At 39.7% G+C, this 20,775-nt stretch overlaps 1 protein-coding gene across 5 annotated transcripts; it reads right to left on the minus strand.

The window, feature by feature from the left end:
- Positions 1-195: 195 nt before the first annotated feature.
- Positions 196-19,278, minus strand: ANXA11 (annexin A11). 5 transcript variants are annotated; one of them, XM_015633386.3, is made up of 16 exons: positions 19,159-19,276; positions 13,056-13,220; positions 12,137-12,197; positions 10,941-11,053; positions 9,405-9,773; positions 8,773-8,860; positions 8,305-8,399; positions 7,745-7,858; positions 7,451-7,541; positions 7,257-7,336; positions 7,046-7,102; positions 6,061-6,154; positions 5,263-5,358; positions 2,632-2,690; positions 1,968-2,090; positions 196-922 (listed from the first exon to the last, which is right to left on the minus strand). In XM_015633386.3, exons 2-16 carry the CDS (start codon positions 13,062-13,064, stop codon positions 863-865), a joined length of 1,509 nt encoding a protein of 502 aa, XP_015488872.1. In that variant the 5' UTR covers positions 13,065-13,220; positions 19,159-19,276; the 3' UTR covers positions 196-862. The 5 variants fall into 5 exon arrangements, 4 of the variants coding, with proteins under 4 accessions (XP_015488872.1, XP_015488873.1, XP_015488874.1 ...); XM_015633387.3 differs by lacking the exon at positions 19,159-19,276 and adding an exon at positions 13,402-13,853; XR_004498081.1 differs by lacking the exons at positions 13,056-13,220; positions 19,159-19,276 and adding an exon at positions 3,766-3,785.
- Positions 19,279-20,775: the final 1,497 nt, after the last annotated feature.

The following is a 20,775-nucleotide window of genomic DNA, read 5'->3' on the forward strand; positions in this document are numbered from 1 at the left end:
AAATGAAAATACTGAGCAGTAACTGCAGATTACATGTATCATATACAATTGCTCATCAACAGCATACATCTCCCAAACTCTTATCAAAACAACCATTTCTGAATAATCCCATGGAAGAGAACTTCTATGGAAAAATTAAGTTACATAAACTGAATCATCACTCACATACATCAATATGAACACCAAAAGGCACAGTCTGCAAAGACTCAGACAGCTTTAATTTCATAATCTCTTCTTACATACATATATTTAAGGCACTATCCAAAACCTTTAAACATTAATGACAGAATCTTTACTACTGTCAACATTACTACTGCCTTGGGACAGTCTGCCTTAGCAAGAACGAAATGTGGAACATATCTTCCTTGAAAATAATCAAGGTAAAAAATAGAACTTGACAAAACTTCTTTAGAACAGTCTTAACTTGACACAAAATCTCGAGGCTGCTATCTCCACATATCAGGAAGTGGGCTAACCAACTCTACATACAATAGATATAAAACTTGCATTAAAATTGCACTCAATGTTTATACAAAAAAAATCTTAAATCACACAACTGTGATTTTTCATAAAACAAACATTATTTCAGCATGATAGAAGCAGAAAAATAATGATCACTCATTCATGGATTGCTAAGGGTGCTACACAGAATCCTGAGTGGACAGCACGTAAGATGGGTATTTTAGGGGGTTTTGGCATTTATTACCTACTACTTTTGAACTGAAGATATATGCAATATTATTTAAAATGCAATTGATTTAGAAGAAACAAGTCATTACATATTTACTTATGGAGGAAAAAAGATGCTTTGCAGCAAGTACATGAAAATTGCAGCTTTTTAAAGAAAAGCTTAATGCTCCATTTAGTCATTTCCACCACACAACTTGAGTAGGATTTTCCGGTAGTCTCCTGAAGTATCACCCTGAAAAGTAATCCAGAAAAAGGAAAGTTGAAGAATAACCAAAAGAGATGAAGCCACAGCTGAAAAACTGAGAACTTTCTTTCCAGGGATATTTTTGGCTCTACTTTTACAGAAATAAGCAGCTGAGTTTACATACACCTAACTGTGGACATGCACACCCCATATTTACTGAAGCTGAGTTTTAACCAAGTTCAGTCCATTAAATAGATATGGCCTGTTTTGCTTCTATTCTGAATGGTAAATTATAATGCCAGATCAAAAGAGGAACGGGGGGAAGAAGAAATACAGAGCTTTTCCACCAATGTCTCACTGCTTTTTACTCATACATTGGTGGTTACAGGGCATGCAACTACTGTAGAAGAAACATTTGGCACATGCTAACCTTCAGAATGTCTACAAGACTCTTTCAAAACACCAAGTTACAGCCCCTCTGTGTCCAGAGCAGAAGGAATAAACAGGGGCTTAATAGGTTTGGCACCCTCATTACAAGGTAAATAAAAGTGACACCACTCACTCTCCTCCAGCTCTTACTGCCCTACCACTGGCCAGGCATCCTCTTGGCTGTTGCTATAGCTCTTCATAGTAGCAGGAGAGTGGATCAACTGCTAAAGTATCTGAAGTTTAGCCTATTTGCAAAATCTTGTACTTTAAAGAGAAAGAGGAGGCAATCCTTAAGAAGATTTTTAGGAGTTTTATATTCTTCCAAGACACAAATGAAGTAGAGCGTCACTGTTACTCAACTGGAGGACTGAGTAGTTCCCACAAGATCATATAAGGAGATTGGGATAGAGGGGTCTCAGAAACCTCTTTTCCCTTTCCTTCCTTCCCATCTCTAGTTCATCTAGCCCCCATGCAAACCCAAGTGCTCTCAATCCTCCAGCCCTCAGCCTCCATGCTCCTGGCCAATGCAGCAATCCAACACAGCCAGCTAAGCTCAGTGCAGGTACCAGCCGTTCAAGCACAAGGAGCAGTGTTTTGCCAGCACAAGGGGTGTCACGGCAGGGAAGGTAAGGAAGGCAAGGAAGGTAAGGTGTGCAAGTCTTACAGTGATATCTGAGTAGAGAGATCTGCCATACATCCGCTTGTACTCTGCACGTATGTCCAGCAGGTCAACCTCGCTGCGCGATACCATGATCCGGATCAGCGTCCTGTCCTTTGTCCCTGCTCCCTGAAACAAACATAGCAGCAGTATAATGTATTGAAAAGTGTATGATACAGCACTGGTAAAAAATAAAATGCCTGTTTACTAGCATAATCCCACTGACTTAGTAAGTTTGAACAGAATTTGGCCTATCATACTTTAATAAATTTAATTTAGTGGCAGGATGCTAATTTCTCTGCACAAGAACAGCTCAAATAAAAAAGAGGGGGATTTATAAAGACAGATCACAAAAATTTGTTGAGTTAAATGGCCTTTATTTCTGCTAGAATTCCCTACTTAAAAAGTAACCATTTCAATGAGTTTTAAGCATATTTTTGTTTCACCAAGTGAAGATTTTTGTTTTATGTATGGTTGCATTCATTGCTCTGTTAAGCTGGATCAAATTAGCTAGATTTTTTCCAGCCTTTCATAATAATGACTGCATCCTGTTAGTCATCTGCCCACTGAAAAATGTAATCCCTTAAGCTGCACAGTTCCTTCCCAAGAGCTGTACAAGCATTTATAAAAACCCCACACTAAGTTTATGTAACTTGTCACAGACACCTACCTTCATTGCTTTATATAATCTCTCTGCAAAAAAAGCTGGTGTGTTCTTGAGACATTTAACTGCAAAAAGAAACAGTATTACAGAAATCAGGCATTCCTTCTCAATCAGAACGCAGTAATTTTTTGAGTTTATCCAACACAGTCACATGCTTGAATTTTACATAAACATACACTTTATGCAATGCAGCTTCCACTCCTTCCATTAGTCACTGAAATTATTTTTAATCCAAACAGTAGCTGCAATACAGTTAAAGAACCTACACTGCATGGCTAAAAGCAAACATTTCTGTCACTAGAAACCATCTAGTGTAAGCCATAATGAACCTTTGAATTCTAATGTCCAGATTCTTGTTTATGAAGTGAAAACAGGGGATGAGGAGGGGGCAGAAGACTTGAAGGAACACACAGCTAGTGGTGTTCCTGACTTATTAATTCTAAATTTTCAGGGCATGCATCTGCAAGGTATGAAAAATTCAAGTCCTGCACTAGTACAAATTAGGAAACCACCTATGATAGCAGAGAATCTTAGGTGGTTCCTTCTCCGTAGGGGTATGTCATCATAACCCTTATTTCAGTCTTATTTTAGCCACAAAGTTCATTAGGACTCCTGAAATTTTTTTAACGTGCTCATTTACTAATGACTGGATGTTATATTTAATTAGCACAGTTAATTAGAAATCTGAAAGAGCAAAATCTAAGTCAAATTACTGTCGTGTTAATCAGGATAATTAAAGAATCCTCCATCACTGATCAGAATTAAAATCTATGTATTGATGCAATGTTGCTTACAAGTAAACAATCATGCAAACTGTGGTAAACTACAGAGGAAACAAACCACACTTGACATTTAATAGCACAGTAAGATATCAAAATCAATCACACAGAATCAACGCAGAACTAAAGGTGTAAACCCAGATATATTTTTCATAACAACACACATTCTGAAGAGGGAGAAGTACTTTTCTCAGTAGGAAAATGCTGATGAGAGATAGCAGTTCACCACACAACTGTCAATGATATGTACAATACTATTCAAAAACAAATGACAAAATGAAATGCATGTTTTTGTATCACTATATTTAGCTAACACAACACACTTGCATTCTAAGATGTTTAAAGATGTTGTTTAAGTTACCAGTTTTACAATCCAGAAAGCTTTAAAGAAAGCAAAATTAAATATTTTCAATTAGAAACCCCTTTTTTTCCTGCAAATAAGGTTCAGAGAACAAATGATGTTAATATCACTTACTGATATAGAGGTATGTGTATATACATAAAAAATCCCACAGAATCTATTTAATAAAGGGAGTTATTCCGTGAATATTAATGACAAGCCCTGCTCAAAAAGCTATTGACTTGTTTGCCAGCTACAGTCTCAGTTTTGAATCTGGATCTACATGAAGACCTGTCAAGTCACTATGAAGCTCTATGAAGACAAATGGCTTCTAAACTCTGAGCAGTTTCTTTACCAAGGCAATCTTTTTCTACAAACAGAGAAATCTCTTTTCCCTAAGCTTGGTTTTCTGACAATAGTTTCTGAGGTGACAAAGTTTGAATCCTGGAAAAGGTCTGCAAATCAATCAGACACAATGAGCTAGATCCAGCTTGGGTCATTAAAAGATCAGTACAATGACAGTGTGGCCAAGTGGAATAACAACATTAATTACATAGTTCACACATGCACAAGACAGGAGTAAAAAATAAGGCTTTTAAAATTGATTTTCATTTTGCCAAGATTTTGTTACAAACTTCAGTGGAAAAATCTCTTGTGGTTGAACCAAATATCCTCCTCTATCTCATTTCCAAGTGATGCAAAGTTCACTTTTCCTATTTTTTGGGTTAGGTGAATGTGGTTGTTTTAGGAGTTTTTTTGTTATATCACTACCATATTCAGAACCAAAGAACAACACTTTTAAAGCAGGAGCTCTAGATACAGAATGTTTACAGAAATAAACAGAAAAATAAATTGAGATGTAAAGACACAAGACAGCAAAGTGGTTCACAGATATATCTATAATAAAGCATTTTAAATTAAACTACTGCACAGCAACTTGAGGCCTTGTCCCAGCGTCATGGAAATAAATGGCTGCTTCTGAAGAGAGAACAGTAGACTTGAGGTAAGAGTTTTCACTCCTCAGAAGTTCTGGGGCAATTAAAAACAAAGTTTTAATAAAATTGTAGCCACAGGAAAAGTGGAAAAAATAAATCCTTTTGCAATTAAATTCAAGTTTTCTTTCTACTAAATAGAGGTAGAGGTAACTAATTAGAGAGTTAAAGCCTGTATCCTGCTAGATTTCCAAAATTGTCCCAAATACTCCATTCTCACTGAGTCAGCAGTTGGTACAAGTACATTTCTTAAACAGTGTCAATTATAGTTAATAATTCTCTCCCTATTTTAACATGTGAAATTCAAATTCTGCAGATGCCTAAAATAAAAAAGCTTCATCTGTCATTTTGAGGTGAATTAAGTGTCCCACTTTACTAACCACAAATGACTTCACAGAAAGCTCAACATAAAAAGCAGAAAACTAGAAACTACTACTAGCAAGAACATCCTTAGCTGGAGTCACAGGTGCCACCTGAGCCAGCTGTAGCAGAATAGCAGGAATGAACTTGCTAAGGTGGCACATACCTACTGCCAGCATGCCCCTCTCCAGGTCTCCAGACATTTCACGACATATGCTGCTTTCGATGTCCCGGTTACACATCCTCTGGTACTCGCTGAAGACTGTTAATGGAAAAGAAAGATTTCAGCTCCACCACAAGAGGTGGCACTGGAATGTGCTGGATGGCTTCATTTCAATGGCCATTCTCAGCTGGAGAAGTGTACTCACACTACAGTGTACTCACACTAATTTGAACATCTCAAGGATTAATAACTCTGTTATCAACCATTTACATGTTATCAGGTTCCTCTAGCTTGCCTAGCTCTGTCCTCTTCACTGAAAAACTAGACTAAGAAATCACAGCAATTTTTTTAGGAAAACTTTGGGTGTCAATAAAATTAAGAAAATATTCAGATCCTCATATACACCCCTTTCCTCCATATAAGTACCTCACATGCCAACGACACATTGTAAAAGTTCTATGTAGTTACTAAAACATTTTCACCGTGACAGACTGATGTAGTACTTTACATCAGCAACTAAAAAGGGAAGGATTGCAAATGTCTTGCACACACAATTATGCAAGACTGAAACAATTCTAGTTTTTCAACTCTTTATCAGAGGATCATTTGAACAAGTATGACCTCTACTTCTACTAGAGAGGTGACTCTTCCTTTTCCTCAGCAGAATTCACCCTGCTTGTCATTGATATCTTATTGGCCTCACTTTACATATGGAGGAAATTCAGAGCACAGAGCAGTGCTGTACATTTTTATCATTATACACAACAGAACCAAGTTACTGTTTATGTAGGGCATTGTTACCTGCTCTAAGGTGGGCCCTGCTTCTTGCACACAGAATGGCATTGAATTTGGATTCGTCAGTTCCTAGACGGTTCTCTCCAGCTGCATACAACTCCTGAACACAGAAGAGAGTTCACACTTCATTACTCAGAAAAGTAGTCAGGCTGAACAGCTCAGTTATAGATTTGCCTCCTTGCAGCCTCTCCTTTTTTATTTATTTCATAGCCTATGTACCACTGCAAAACAGGGGCAAGCAATAAATAGGAACTAGTTCTAACCTTCCTATAATATGCTATGCTTGCAGTCTTCCTAGCTTGCTGATGCATAAGTGCTTAAACACAAGAGTACCACATTACTAAAGGAGGGGACATTGTTCAAAAAGTACCTGAAATTTTTTCTTCCTAACAGTCCTTACATCTAGCTTTTCTTCTACAATTCTAGGTGCATTCTGGGACATTCTTGTGTTTTGGCTAAGGCATACTACGTAGAAAGCTAATGGCATTACTATTAAAATGCCACTAGTATGGCTAAAACAATCCAGGGTTTTCCCTTTGCTATATAGCGAAATGGAATATACAGAAAAAGAAATGGGCAGGCATTACTAAGTCCAAGTGCCTTATTTGCTGCAAACTTAAACAACATGCAAAGGCTATTGCAGGTGTTTAATTGTTTAAAATTTAATCCACACACATATCACCTCAAATCTCTTTGGACCATTTCCTTAGTAAGCAGCACAATCCAATACTTGGAAAAGCCAAGGACCTGACTGAATGAGAAGTAAAATATCCCACGGACTGTACTCCCAAGAGATTAATCTCTGTATTGCACCTACATGGCTCTAATGCTCTGTCACAGCATTTTGTATCTCTACCATCCACTCAAACATAAGCACTGAATCAGAAGATGTCACAAGGTATCCAAAACTAACAGTAAGGAGAATCCACAGAGTCTAATTTCAGCAAATTGAGTTGACCATAGCTAGAAATGATGAAGCATTTCTACTGACCTGTACATCTCTTTGGACAACAGACATGTCGACATTTGTACTTTCATCTCTGTTTCCCTGAAAGAATTAGAAGATCCAGCAGTGTTACTAATGGGCTGCTTTTTTTTAAATTAAAAAAAACAAACAAAAAACAACCAAAACCAAACCAAACCCATCCACACCACCTACAAACACACAACAAAAAATTCCCAAAATCCCAGCAGGCAAGTACCTGAGCAAGTGATATTAAAAGCCTCTGAAAGTGTCCAGATGTGTCACTTTTTATTGCTTCCTCCAGAGTTTTCTTATATTCTGGAAAAGAGACAGTCATGAATCCTCATATAACCCTGCTCAATTCCTAAATTCAAACTATCAATCAGTGACTAAGGAAGAAAGGGATGAAAATTTTGATGCAACAGATCTAACCTGCTTTATAGACCCTGTTAAGTTCCTGAATGTGCTCATTACTGCGGGAAGCTAAGATTTCAATGAGACAATTTTCATCTGTGCCAACGCCCTAAAACAAGCAAAGAAGAAACACTTCAGATTCTTGATTTCTACAACCTAGTATAAAAGCAATGTAATAAAATTATACAGAAATAAATTCAGATTATAACCAAAGCAAGTAATCCCAAGTAAGCCCAAACTTTTAAATGGCAACCAAATATTTTATCAGCTCAACTATTTCCCCTATCTTATAAATGTATCTCCTACACAAACCTTTATAGCTTCCTTGATTTCATAAGCATCAAACATGACAGGTGTCTTCATCATTGCCAAGATTGTCTTCTCAAAGTTACCTGATAGCTCAGACTTGAGATCCTTGATCAAATCCTAATGAGAAGGAAAAACAAGGAAAAAATGTGTAAAGACCAAACTTGACAAAAGCAAGCACCAAAAATACACATTTTACTAGGAATTCTTTATGCATAAGCACCAGTAATGTATGTTCAAAGTAAAGCTATTCCACTTAACTAACTAAAACCAGCATAAGGGAATATGTACATTGAGGTCATTAAGGTCCAATTAAATAGACTGCACAGATCAAAGCGTCAAAGTAACCATTTAGCATAGAAACTGCTTTACATGTTTCATCTGCAACACTGCATAAAGAAGTCAAGCATGGGTAAAAAGCAGAACTCTGAACTGGCTATGACTTAAGAAACATCTTCCCCTAATGCACCTTTCAATCCTTTTTCCCCACCACTAAGTCTTCTGACTGCCACTGAAGGGATGTAGGCTCTTATTTCTTCTTTGTTCTGTTCTCACAACAAACTTACCTTTCCATAAGCTGTTTTGAAGGACAGGATTATCTGCTGCCGTTGCCTGTTTGAACGACTTCCAAGACAATCAATGATGGCCTGCTCATCGGTTCCTGTATACACACACAGACACCACAGAATGAGCATCACCTCATGTGAGGATTCAGCCTTCTGTCTCCATTTCATCCTGTTCTAAACCCAGGACATGAATGCCTTGAATTCACCTACAGTATCTACTCTTGTGTACAACCACAGAACTTCAAGCTCTAGTCCCAATCACGAACACAGTAAGAATACAAAGAAAACCTAAACCAAACTCATGATATTATTTATGCCTACATGAACTTCCAGTAATAACTTCTGATAACCAAGGACAATCACATGTGAACTATCCTGCTCAGTACACACACAGCAATAGAAAAACATCAGTGCTGAATGGATATGCAATTCTACTTTAACTGACACATAAATCCTCAGACTGCTCACCAAATCCTTTCATGGCCTTCCTTAAGACTTCTGCATCCTTCAGAGGGTCAAAACCTGGTGCATCAGTGATGGTACCTCGGTTTCCATGCTAAAATGAGATCAATAATGTTAAACAGTACTAGTGTTAACAGCATATTAGTGTTAAATAGTGAAATACTGTGGTTTACTACTTAGGAAAGATGATCACTGTTACTAGTTTTTTTCTTGTGAGAAAAGTAATAGAGAAAACTCAAACCAACCCTGCCTTAAGCAATGTGCTAATTTCTGGACACAAATGACAAAATGCAAGATCAAGGTTTCCTGACATTAAATCTGCTTTCCAATTCATTAAGGTTTGATTATACTGTATATATGACTGGCAATACTTGCTAAAGTTAGGAAAGGCAAGATTTATTAATTTGAATTAATGTCAAAACTTTTTTCTTGGATACCATGGTAAAACATAATTTGTTTCAAGACATATGAGCCTATACTGCTTGCGTTTGAAAAGGTTACATCTCACTCTTCACTCAAACTTTTTTTCCTAACTTTCTTTTCAATTTGATGATTGGTTTACATTAATACACACAAAGAAAATGTAGAAGAACATATATACAGCCACGCCTCAAAAGAAAAGCAGTGAATGCTCTTACTGTTACAGGAGTGACTGCAGGCCCTGTAGTTCCTGAGTAAGAGGGCATAGATGGGTTCACAGCTGGACCTGCTGGGTAATTTGGCATGGGCTGCTGCCCTGGGTGAGTTGCTGGAAATCCTGGATAGTTCATAGGCTGCTGAGCAGGTGGTGGTGTGGGCTGGCCTGGCACAGGGCTGCCTCCATACCCTGGATAAGAGGGCATTCCGGATGGTGGATTTCCTCCAGGGGGAGCGTACCCTCCGTACGAGGGCTGCTGTCCTGGTGGGGGTTGCCCAAAGCCACCTGGAGGAACAGGTGGATAACCCCCAGGTGTGGAAGGATACATGTTTTGTGGTGCCCCTCCAAAGGTCCCTGCCAGGTTGGATGCCTGCAATGACAGCAATAAAGCAAGAGACAGGAAGATGTACAAACAGCTGAGTTTCAGTAACATGCTTAATACAACACAACCTCCCTCCCCACCAACACAGACAGATAGTTCTTTATCTGGAAAACAAAGCAAGCAGGATGGAAAAATCTGCCTAAAACTTTACACCAAATAATCCCTTCTTTTCCCATGGCTGCCTTGTATGATCACAAGGGTGCACCTGGGTACAAGGACTTTAAGCAACCTTTGGCTCATCATAAAAATGATGTGTTAGTAGTTTACAACTAGCAGGAGTTCCTGGACTGCATTTGGAAAGACTTCTGCAGAAACTGAAATGAAGATATTCCACTCCACATCAAAACTTTACCACTGAAATTGCTCTTCTAGAGAGAAACCAGAAGTGACATTTGATGATTGCAGAATTGTCAAAAACTAGTTGCTGTGGATATTGCCTCCTGCACCCTAGATAGTTTGTTGCTCAATTTGCCTGCTGGCTGCCAAATCACTTCATTTAATCACTGCCTCAGAAAGGCATCTATAATGCAAATATCTTCCTACAAACTGCATTCGTTATGCAGCATAACAGATTTCTGAAGACTAAAGTTGTCAGAAGTGTCACTCACTTCTGCTCTATGAAAAAAAAATCACATTGGAAACGTCTACATTTTCTTCAGTCAATGTAAAAGATTTTTACTTCCATCTGTTAAACATCAGTGTTTGTAAGAGACTGTTGATCCCATATTCTTTTCAAGGACGAATCATTGCTACCTCTAATTACACAGCCCTTTTCCTTACTCTGACTGGTCAAAACACAGGTAATAGGCAAAATCCAGACTGTGTTTTCTCATGTGAATATATTAACAGTGGATACTCTGTGTTAATAGCTCCCTATTCCTCAACTCAGCAAATGCCAAGTTATATTAGTTTTATGTTCACGATTCTTAAAGTTAGACTGTTAACAACACTTAACTAGTGTTCTGTTTCCTAAAATAAGAAATAGCTTTCAGTAATCATTTTCTTCAATAGGCAATATTGAATGCTCAACACTTAAACAGATTAGACATAAAGGCACAGAAATTCAAGTGATGAACTTCACTGTGACAATGCCAGAAATGCAACTTCACCCTTAAGGGCATCACAGTGAAACACATTAAATGAAAGCAAACTCACCATTCCAGCCATGTGGCTGGGATTGAACTGGTTGGCATAGCCAGCCACATTTTCCAGACCAATTGGAGGTGGATTTGAAGGTGGATAGGCGGCACCACCCCAAGGACTGCTACCTGAAATCAAACACACATGTGCTGAAACAAGAAACTATGCCATTTTAAAGTTCTTACTACTAAAATTTCTAATGTAATTATTTTCAACACTACCAGGAAAATCAACTGAAGAGGTGCAGGGTAGCAGTGTAATTATTATAAAAAGAGAGGTCTCACTGGGTATTTCTAATCATGTTAGTATAACTGAATCTGTAAGTTCTCAAACTCTAAACCTATTTGACCGTTAGCACTCAGTCAAGACTAGCACCACATTTTGACTTGAGAGCACTTAAAGTACAAAGTTGTCTGGGTATTCCAGTAGGAAGACATTATTAATTCTACTTACTTGGCTAATTTGAGAGGTGTCCACAGAGCCCAACAGTACATCTACAGACACCAAAGTCATAAAACTTGTCTGCACACAGCAGTATGGTCTAACTTAAGACAGAATATTCTGCTGAGAAATAGGCTTTATCCTCCTAGCTAGTTCAACTTCCCCTTCCTGAGCTAGCCTGCCTAACTCCACACTTCACCATATCTGAATGACTCCAGACCCTTCTTTCTGAATTTCAATAATACTAACAACTGTGAAGCTCAGCTTGATAACCAAGCAGTGGTTGAGTATTTCATCAGCTTTATGTTATTATAAATGCCACCCTTGTTAATTGCCCTCTCTCCTCTGTATGCAATCACCTGCCTAAGAACAGTGAATTAAGAATAATTTCCTATTTCTTTGGAGAATATGGTTTTAAGATGTACGAATGATTTCTCCCCATACTCATTTGCCTCACCACACACCCTGAAGACTCAGTATTGACTTGACACTGATCATGGTCATTTATTTGATTTGATCAAGTTAAGACCATTTCCTAATGCGCTGTGCTTTATTTGAGATGAATGAAACTGGACCCTACTATATGAGCACATGGCAGAACACACTTACTAGACAAATCAGAATCCCCAGCCTAGATAACACAGGACTTAACAAGCAAGTACAGAAAGCTCTGAAGGAAACCCTTCAGAGTCCTGTTCTTCACCCATGCCATGTTTCCACTCCAGACAGGACTGCCAGTGCGTTATGTTTAATTCATCTGAACAACTTACCTGGAGCAGCTGGTGGATATCCACCCGCTGGGGGATAGCCCGGGTAACTCATTGCAAAGATCTGGAAAGTATGGGTGATACAGTTATCTTCTGCAATGCTTCACTCATTGCACCACATAGCACTAAGAGGTAACATTTATGCAGTAGCCAGTTATCAAAATTTATACATAATCTGCACAAGCCTGTCCCGGCTTTCCCCTTAAAAACCTCTTCCTGTTTCCTTCTGCTGGACTAATAAACAGATAGCTAAGCAGCTGCAGAGTCACTCCTCACACTATTTTTCTTATCTGTTGCAGTTGCTACTTACTGCTTGCTTTGTCTATTATGTTGTTAGGGCTATATTACTTGAACATGCTTCCTTTACTGTGCTATTAAAACCTCCAGAAGTTCCCAGCCTATACAAAACTGTGTTATCAATGAGGAGTAGAAAATCATCTGACAAAGAAGCTATGTCTTCAAGTGAGTAACTAGGAGAAACTGTTAGAAGGCACCTAAATGCAAACGTCTGCAGAAGTGCAAGGTCAGAGTAAGAAGCAGAAGGCATACACCTTCATGGTTACAGCACTGCCATAAAATATGAAGGGTTTTCTGATAGGATCAGATCACTAGAACAAATTTGATCTCTCAAAATGGATAGTGCCTCTGTCAGCACAGAAGTGCACAAAGTCATTAGCTGTCCAAAATAGAAACAGAGGTCAAAAAGGAAGAACAGCTAAATTAAGGACAAAATGAAAACTGGCTTCCAAAATACAAAGGCTTTATTTTAAACAGAACAACTACCAGAAGGAATGGTAAAAGGAACTATGAAGAAAATATCTATAATGAGTGTTAATTTTTGAAGGCTATTTTAATGACAAACCACAGTCTATTTTTAGAACTGCTGCCCTTTTTTTCCCCTCCCTTTCCCCTAAAGCACTACCTTTTGCATCTGGCATGTTTTGCTGTGTTTTGGGTTTCAACTGTGGAATTTTGCCTTGGATTTGGTTTGAGTTGGCAGGGGTGCTGCTCTTGTGAAATTATTTTCATTTTGCATGATCACATTAACTTCTCTTTCTGGTTTGCATGGCTCTATCGCATAGCAACACTGAAATGGAGAAACATCTTTTTTTAGTGGTTTTCTTTTTTAAAAGGAAATACAATTAGGAAATCTGAAATTTACTTTAAAACTGCTCAGACTTCATGCTGCACATACTCATTTAAATTTAAAGAGAGAGAAATTAACAGAAACAGCAATGAACAGAGTACACCAAAAGTTATAACCCTACCTTACTTCTGCTCCAGTATGTAGCGTCTGAGAATCAATAAATAAGCGAATGCAGCTTCTCAGCATTAGAAAAGAATGCCTGCTGTTACCCATGCAAAGACTGACCCCAGACTCACGAGGCCAAGAAACAAAAAAGTAAGACGCATTCTCCCTCTGCTGCTGGAAAAACGAGCAGGCAGCTTCCTCCCTCCTGGCGCTTGGCCACACAATTGCCAGAGGGAGCTGCCAGGCCCCAGGCCCATGCTGCCACCTCCGGCAGGTACCCGAGTATGGAAGTGCAGAGAGGCCAGCAGAAAAAAAAATAACATTAAAAAACTCAACAGAAGGCAGCCTGGCACAGTTCAGAGACTCTCTAATTTAGAAATGGGTTTACGTAATAAAGCATGGAAAAATAAAAAAGAACAATTATTACCACGTCGCTCAAAAACAAACCAAAGAACCCCCAGAATCTAGATTTTTAGCATGTGTAATGTCAGGGTGTACATTTTTATACACAAATTATTACAACACTGAAATTAGTGTTATTTCTTCAGGCAAAACTGTAATTATATTTTTAGTTACTTTTTAGCTTTACATGTAAATACAATAAAGACAGGGTACTCAAAAAACTGTAAAATGCCTTTTTAATAAATATTTAGGTACACATTTAAGGCAAAAATACCTTTTTTTTTTTGTGGTAGAGAGTGAGAAGCAATGGGATAGGCTTTGTTTTTCTTAGCAAGGCTGTTTGCTTGCTTTTAATCCCATACAGAACGCTCATTTCAAATTGGGAAAAAACCCAAGATTAAAAGAGCCTTTTGGCAATGAAAGCTGAGGTTGAGAAAAAACAGCCAGCTTCAGCAATCTGAAAAAAATGTTAGTTTCTATATAAAAATGTTCCACTTGCTTCTTTTGAACACTGTATTTATCCAGGGCTTTTCCAAGGGGAAATTTTCCCAGACTGGTTTGATTCCAGGCAAACTAGATCTGCAAACACTCTTCTCATGTTCAGAAACTTCCCTGATCACCACCTTTTCCACAGTTGATTCAAGCCTCTGTTGACCAGTACTCTAACTTTAGAAATACTAACATAGAAGGTTACCTTTCCCAACCATCCCCTCAAGCCAGCCTCCATTTCATCTTCTAATCTCATCATCCACACTTTCTCCTGCTACATCCACAATATTTTACTAAAATTGCTCCTGATGAGCAGCACTTGCCTGCTGATAACTGAGGGGTGATACAGGCAAAGGAACAGAAGATACAGAAACCTACCCTGCTACACAAATATTGCGTGGGAGAAAAAGGAACAGCAAGGTCTCTGTTTGCTCAGTCATAAAAAATGTAGTGCATAAGACAAGGGAATAATACAAACAACCAAACCACACATGGGAAGAGGGAGTGCCTTGAAGAAAACAATGAACAACTACTGTCAAGGTCCACTCCCCATTCCCAGTATTCAATCCCAGAGGTCCACCTCAGAACTTTATTTAAAGACCTGAGGTTTTACTCCCACAGCAAACATCGTTATCATGCTTCACACTGCAAGCTATAAACCATTCAGGCTCTTGAGCATTTTCCTGCTGCTTGACAAAACTAAGAGGGAACAGACCTGTTCATAAACAATTAAACCTATGACAGTCTTTCAACAGGAGTCTTGAAAATATGCTTCTGTACGATACAGCACAGAAGGAAAGGACTACAACTCAATAAATTTGTAACAAAAATACAAATTCCATAACGAAGGCAGAAATAAAGAAGAAAACTTCAAGGCTGCAAGAAAACTTCTGTTTCAAGGTGCAATAGCAATAAACTCAGCCACTGCATTCACACCCACTCCTGGAATGTATGTAGTGGCTGCTGTTCAGGCTCCAGCTATGCCATGGTGCAATAATTTGAGGACAAAAAAGGATGAAAAACCACAATCTTTATTTTTTCAAAATTATTTGTTTAATTATGCCCATTTCATCACAGGGATCACCGAGTAAAGTTAAACCCTTGGCCCTGACTCCTCCACAAGGTTAATTACCAGGATATTGTAGACAAAGCAGCCTGAAGCTATAAATTACAGTACCTGCTCTGAGACTGATCCCTGATTGTGAAACCAGCAGAACAGAATTTATCACCTTACAATACGCTGTCATTTTTCATCAGATATGAGCTGAGGCATCCACCACCATGCTTTTCCAGGACAAGGACAAACCACAGTCAGCACTGAACCAGCTAAGTGCTTTTTTACCAGCCTGAGCAAAATTTATCTTTGACTCATGCACTGCAGCATACAAGTTGTTCTCTCCTGTATCAGTTGTAATAGTTTTCATCCTGACAGATTATAAGTTCTGCAATTTTGTTTTTTCATTAAGTCTTCTGTATATGAATGTGATTCCTGTCTAGCCTTCCTCTCACTATGAAAAGAACTAATTTAGTGGAATGGGTTTATCTTCCAACACGGGTGAGTTCATGCCACCCAAAACTCAGGAAACCTCTTTACACAGATCTTATCACTCACTGTTCACCTTTACTGGAATTCATCCAACAATGTATATTTAAAGAGTACTAACACATCATCCACTTCCTACAAAAAAAAGCTTCTCAAACCGACTCACAGCTTTGAATAGACTGTGGAACAGAAACAAAATAAAATATGAGGTTTTTTTAAAAAAACTATCCATTTGAATTGCTTGCTAGTATTATGACTCAGGAGCTCTGCCAGTTTTGATGATCCTTCTAATTCAACATAATAATCTTTTTGACTACAGAAAATAATCTAACACTTTTTGACCTACTGGGGCAAGGGGGGTGAGGAGGGAAGAGCATCAGAAAGGTAGCACTTGTAAGCTTTAGTCAAAATAAAATAGATCTGAAATGCTGATGGTGCCACGCTCAACAAAGAAAAGCTGAATGGGAAGACATACCCATAAGCCACAACCAAGCTGTAAAAACATTACAGAGAACACTCCTGTAACTTTACAGTGACTGAAGTCCTACATATAAACTCAGGGCTTCAAAATCCAAAGAACTTAGTTGAGCTGCATGGACTTTCAAGACCTATGTGCAGCAAAAACCTGAATTAACTCCAAGAGGTCAGTTTCATTTTGGACCCCTACTCTGCCCTGATGTGAGTGCTTCCTTTTGTAGCACTCTTTCAATACTCTCTTTCAAATATATGAAACACACAGTCAGAACATTTATGACAATACAGACAGACAGCTTCCAAGCAACAAAACAAACAAGAAAAAAAAATTAGGTTATGAGATGTTTGAAAAAGTAATGGAATGAGGTTGTTCTACTTCAAACTCCTAACTTTTTCTTTTGTTGCAAAAAAATACTATAAATAGTCTGAACTACGTTCTCAACTGACTAATGCCTCAGGGATTTACACTCCTCTATTTTAAGTTCCACCACAAAAGAATAAATTTTTACACCATTAGTGCAAGTCAGAATATGTAAAGACCAATTACTCCAGGAACCACAGCAATAGAGTAGTATTCAGTACTCTAAAGCAATTATTAAAAAATATCTGATTTTTCATTTCACACCAGCAATTTTTAATTAGTTGCTGCGCCTGAGCCTGAAGTGCAGAGCCAAGGAGTGGCCCCACTGCAAAGGCAGAGGCAACAGGAACAAAAGGATGACAAAAGGTTTCCATCAGGTCTGTAGCTGTTTGGGCTGCAGGAGGCCAGACTGGCACCAGCCCGTTCAAGTGACAGCTCCCAAAGTCAGGCACACTGGCAGGAGCTGCATGGGAGCTTAGCTAAACTCCTAATGGACACACACAACACTGCGACAAAACCTCTCTGCTGACAGCCTTGGGACTCCCCAGCTGAACAAGAGGTACAAAGACATCAACTTCTTAGCAGTGATGACTCTCACACTTTCTGGCCAGGGAAGGCTTACATATCCAGCTGTCCAGCAACACTGGGATGGTTACTACCCCTCGGTGAGCAAATGGACACACCTTCATTCGTTCAAGGCTATAAGGAATTACTCATTTTCAGCTGATTAATTCTTTCCAGGAACAGAATTATTCAAGAACTAGCTTCAAGTAGTAAAATAGAGAGGCAGGTATTTCAAAGCAATCATAAACAATGAATGTGAAAAGCAAGCAAGACTATAGCCTTCAAATCTAGTCTGCACTTTAGATCAGCAAGCTTTAGGCCTTAAATCTTACTACTGAAAAGTATTTTTCCCTCTAAATCCCAACATTTGTAAGATGCTTTTATTCTCCTAGCTAATAGAAAACCAAGTATTTTTAAAACACTGCCAAGCATAGCCAACAAACAGTTATTTTGACTATAGATAAGTGCATTGTTTACCGAAGAAGTTCAAATTCCCAAGCTTAAAGTTATCTCTAGCAATAATAAAAAGGATATTCAGCCTGTCTGCTTCAGGAAACTTAAGCACCTAATTCAGAGTAACTCACTAAGCCAAAGTTCAAAATCAGATGTCCTTTTCTAGCCAAGCCAGGGATCTTTTTTTTTTTTTTTGGCCTCGGACCTTATACTAGGCAGTATAGGTCAGGCAAGAGAAAGGAACATAAATATCACAAATATTGTTGACATAAAATTATTAAGCACCCAGCAGAAGGGACAAGGCTACAGACAAACATGTAAGCAATACTCAGTTCTAGTAATCTGCTGCATCAGTGGGAGGAGATTGATCCACATGACACTTAGAACAACTCAAAATACAGGAAATTACAGAAACAACCAAGCTATGGGGAAAACATTCATACACTCAGGCTTCACAGCAACCATACACTTGCACTGGTTTTGTATTGTTTCCGACGTTACCATGGGCGTTCCAATAAAGCACTGACTCACTCCACAGAAAATAACTGTATGCTGGGGGAGGTATCAGGGAATGAACCTCCCACCTCTGACAGCAGCTGTGCTTTTAGGTGCGTAACCCTCATCATGAGCTCCTTCCTCAACACACACTGCACCAGCACTTTTCCTCTCTCGCCAGCCTGTTCTCGCTCCACACCTTCTGCCCCAGTGCCATCTGTCCCCGCTCCAGGCTGAGAAGCCTTCCATGCTTCTGCCACTCCCTTCAGAACATTATCTCTCCACAGTTCCTCCTTAACAGGAAGAAGCTTCCAGGAACTACTATAAATACATTTTAAAATAAAAATATATTCTATACAAGTACTCCCTTACTGCCCAGAAACAGGACGGGGACAAGAAGGAGCTGCTTTTCTGAATATGGAGATGTTTGTGTTGTTTTTTGTCAACATATAGCTACAGCACCACAGGATTTTGAAGAGTTTTGGTTTTAAGACAACTTAAGTGACTTGAAGACACTTAAAGACGCTTAAGCGTCTTAAAGACATTCGAAGTACACAGGTAAAGTATACTACGAGCAGTTTAGAGAAAGGGGAAAATAAATAAATAAATAAGTAAGTACTGCGTAATGGCTAGCCTACCATTTTAGGCTGCTTTCTCCTGACAACTGTGTACGTATCGAAATTATAAATTCAAGATAAACTATAGACACATGCAAAGGACCGAACTGCAACTACAACAGCAAAACATGCCCTCTCCTCTGAAACCGTATTTCCTCAGGAAACAGGCTTTGCTTCCTCCCAGCCGCGGAGCTGCCGTAGGCCCTGACCTCCCCTCCCCTGAGCCGCTGCCGGTCACCCGCGGGCGTCTCGGCCCCTGCTGCCCCAGGATCCCCTCCCAGCGGGGACACGGGCCCGGCCCGGCCCGGCCGCACCGGCTGGCCCCGGCCCCTGGCCCCGGCCCCTGGCCCCATCCCACCGCGGGGTCGCGCCTACCGCGGGTCCTGTGAGCCGCTGCTCCCGCCGCCCGTCCCAGGTGCTCGCTGGCGCTGCAGGGCGATGCCGGGGAGCGGCAGGAGGAGGAGCCGCTGCGGCCACGGCTCATTCCGCCCGCCCCGCCGCGGCCTCGGTGTGAGGGAGGGCCGGGGCCGGGCGGGGCGAAACCTGTCAGGAGCGGCGGGCCCGGCCTCGGGGACAGCCGGCACCGGTGTGTGCCGGCCGCGGCTGGAAACCGCACAACAGGTTTGACCAAGAGGCAGCTTCAGCGAGAGGCCCTTTTTACAAAAAAACAAGACACACGGTAAAAAAGGTAACTCCACCCGTCAGGTAGGCAGCCTGGGCATTCTACAAGAGCACAGCGTCACCTGAGGGAGCGGGTGACATGGACACGGCAAAACCAAATCCGGGCAGCTACGGTTCAAGTCAAGATTCAGGACAACATCGGATTTAAACCCAAAACCACCTCTGACTGTTCTCACCAGGAAATCTCAGAAAATACTCTTTTCAGACAAGGTGGTACAGAAACCCCCACCTGGTATATAACCTACTTTTCCTTAAGTAAAAGTCCCCAAAAAATCAAGAGGAAGTAAGGAAGGTTGTGTCGACCTTTTCTAGTACAAGCAGTAATAGCTAAAGGCTTCAATAAACATCTTTTTTTCCTACATGCATTCCTTAAAGATGAGTGAAATTGGTCACATGGAAGCATTTAGAGAGACAAACCAAGATAATAAAAATGAAAAATAAAAAGGGCTAGCATTTTCCAATTAAATTTCTTTTGCCAAGACACTAATCAAAATAGCATTATCTAAGTGAATCACAGCATTATACAACTTGGGTGGGGAATGAACTTTGCAGCTGGGAATTTTGTGAACAGGATCCAGAACCTCCTTTCCAACACTTGCTTCTCTAATATGTATGCTTTGTAACAGGCAATTTCATTTAGGATTAAACTAATTTGGATAGGTGTGTTCACGCTTCTTAGAGCATCCTGTTCAACTACCAACAGCTTTCAGTGACAGGCCTGGGATTTTTCTCCTCCATACAATTTTCACATATTACAATGGCCAATCATTGAAATGCAACAGCTGTGATTGAACTAAAGAGAAGAAATTGCCATTTTTTTCCCTCTCCCTCATCAAAATTTTTATTGGCACCGCAGAGGCCAAGGCTACACTCATGAGAAACAGCTACATTTAAAATAGTCTAGAGCAGGTGAATAGGTATATTTGAATATAAGAACAGCTGTGGTTGCTTAACCCCAGCCAGCAGCCAGGCCCCACACAGCCTCTCTTACTCCCTGGTCAGAAAAATCAGGGAGGGAATGAGAAAGGTAAAAGCCAAAAAAAAACTTGTGAGTTGAGATAAGGACAGTCTAATAGGAAAAGCAAAAGCCATGCACGCAGGCAAAGAAATATAAGGAATTAATTCTCCATTTCCCATGGGCAGGCAGGTGTTCAGTCATCTTCAGGAGGACAAGGTTCCATCACATATAACAGTTACTTGGAAAGATAAATGTCATCGCTCCAAATGCTCCCCCTGCTTTCATATACTGAGCACAATGTCATATGGTCTGGAATATCCCTTGGGGTCAGCTGTGTCCCTGCCCAATTTATT

This window comes from Parus major, chromosome 6 (genome assembly GCF_001522545.3).
Source record: "Parus major isolate Abel chromosome 6, Parus_major1.1, whole genome shotgun sequence".
Lineage (NCBI taxonomy): Eukaryota > Metazoa > Chordata > Aves > Passeriformes > Paridae > Parus > Parus major.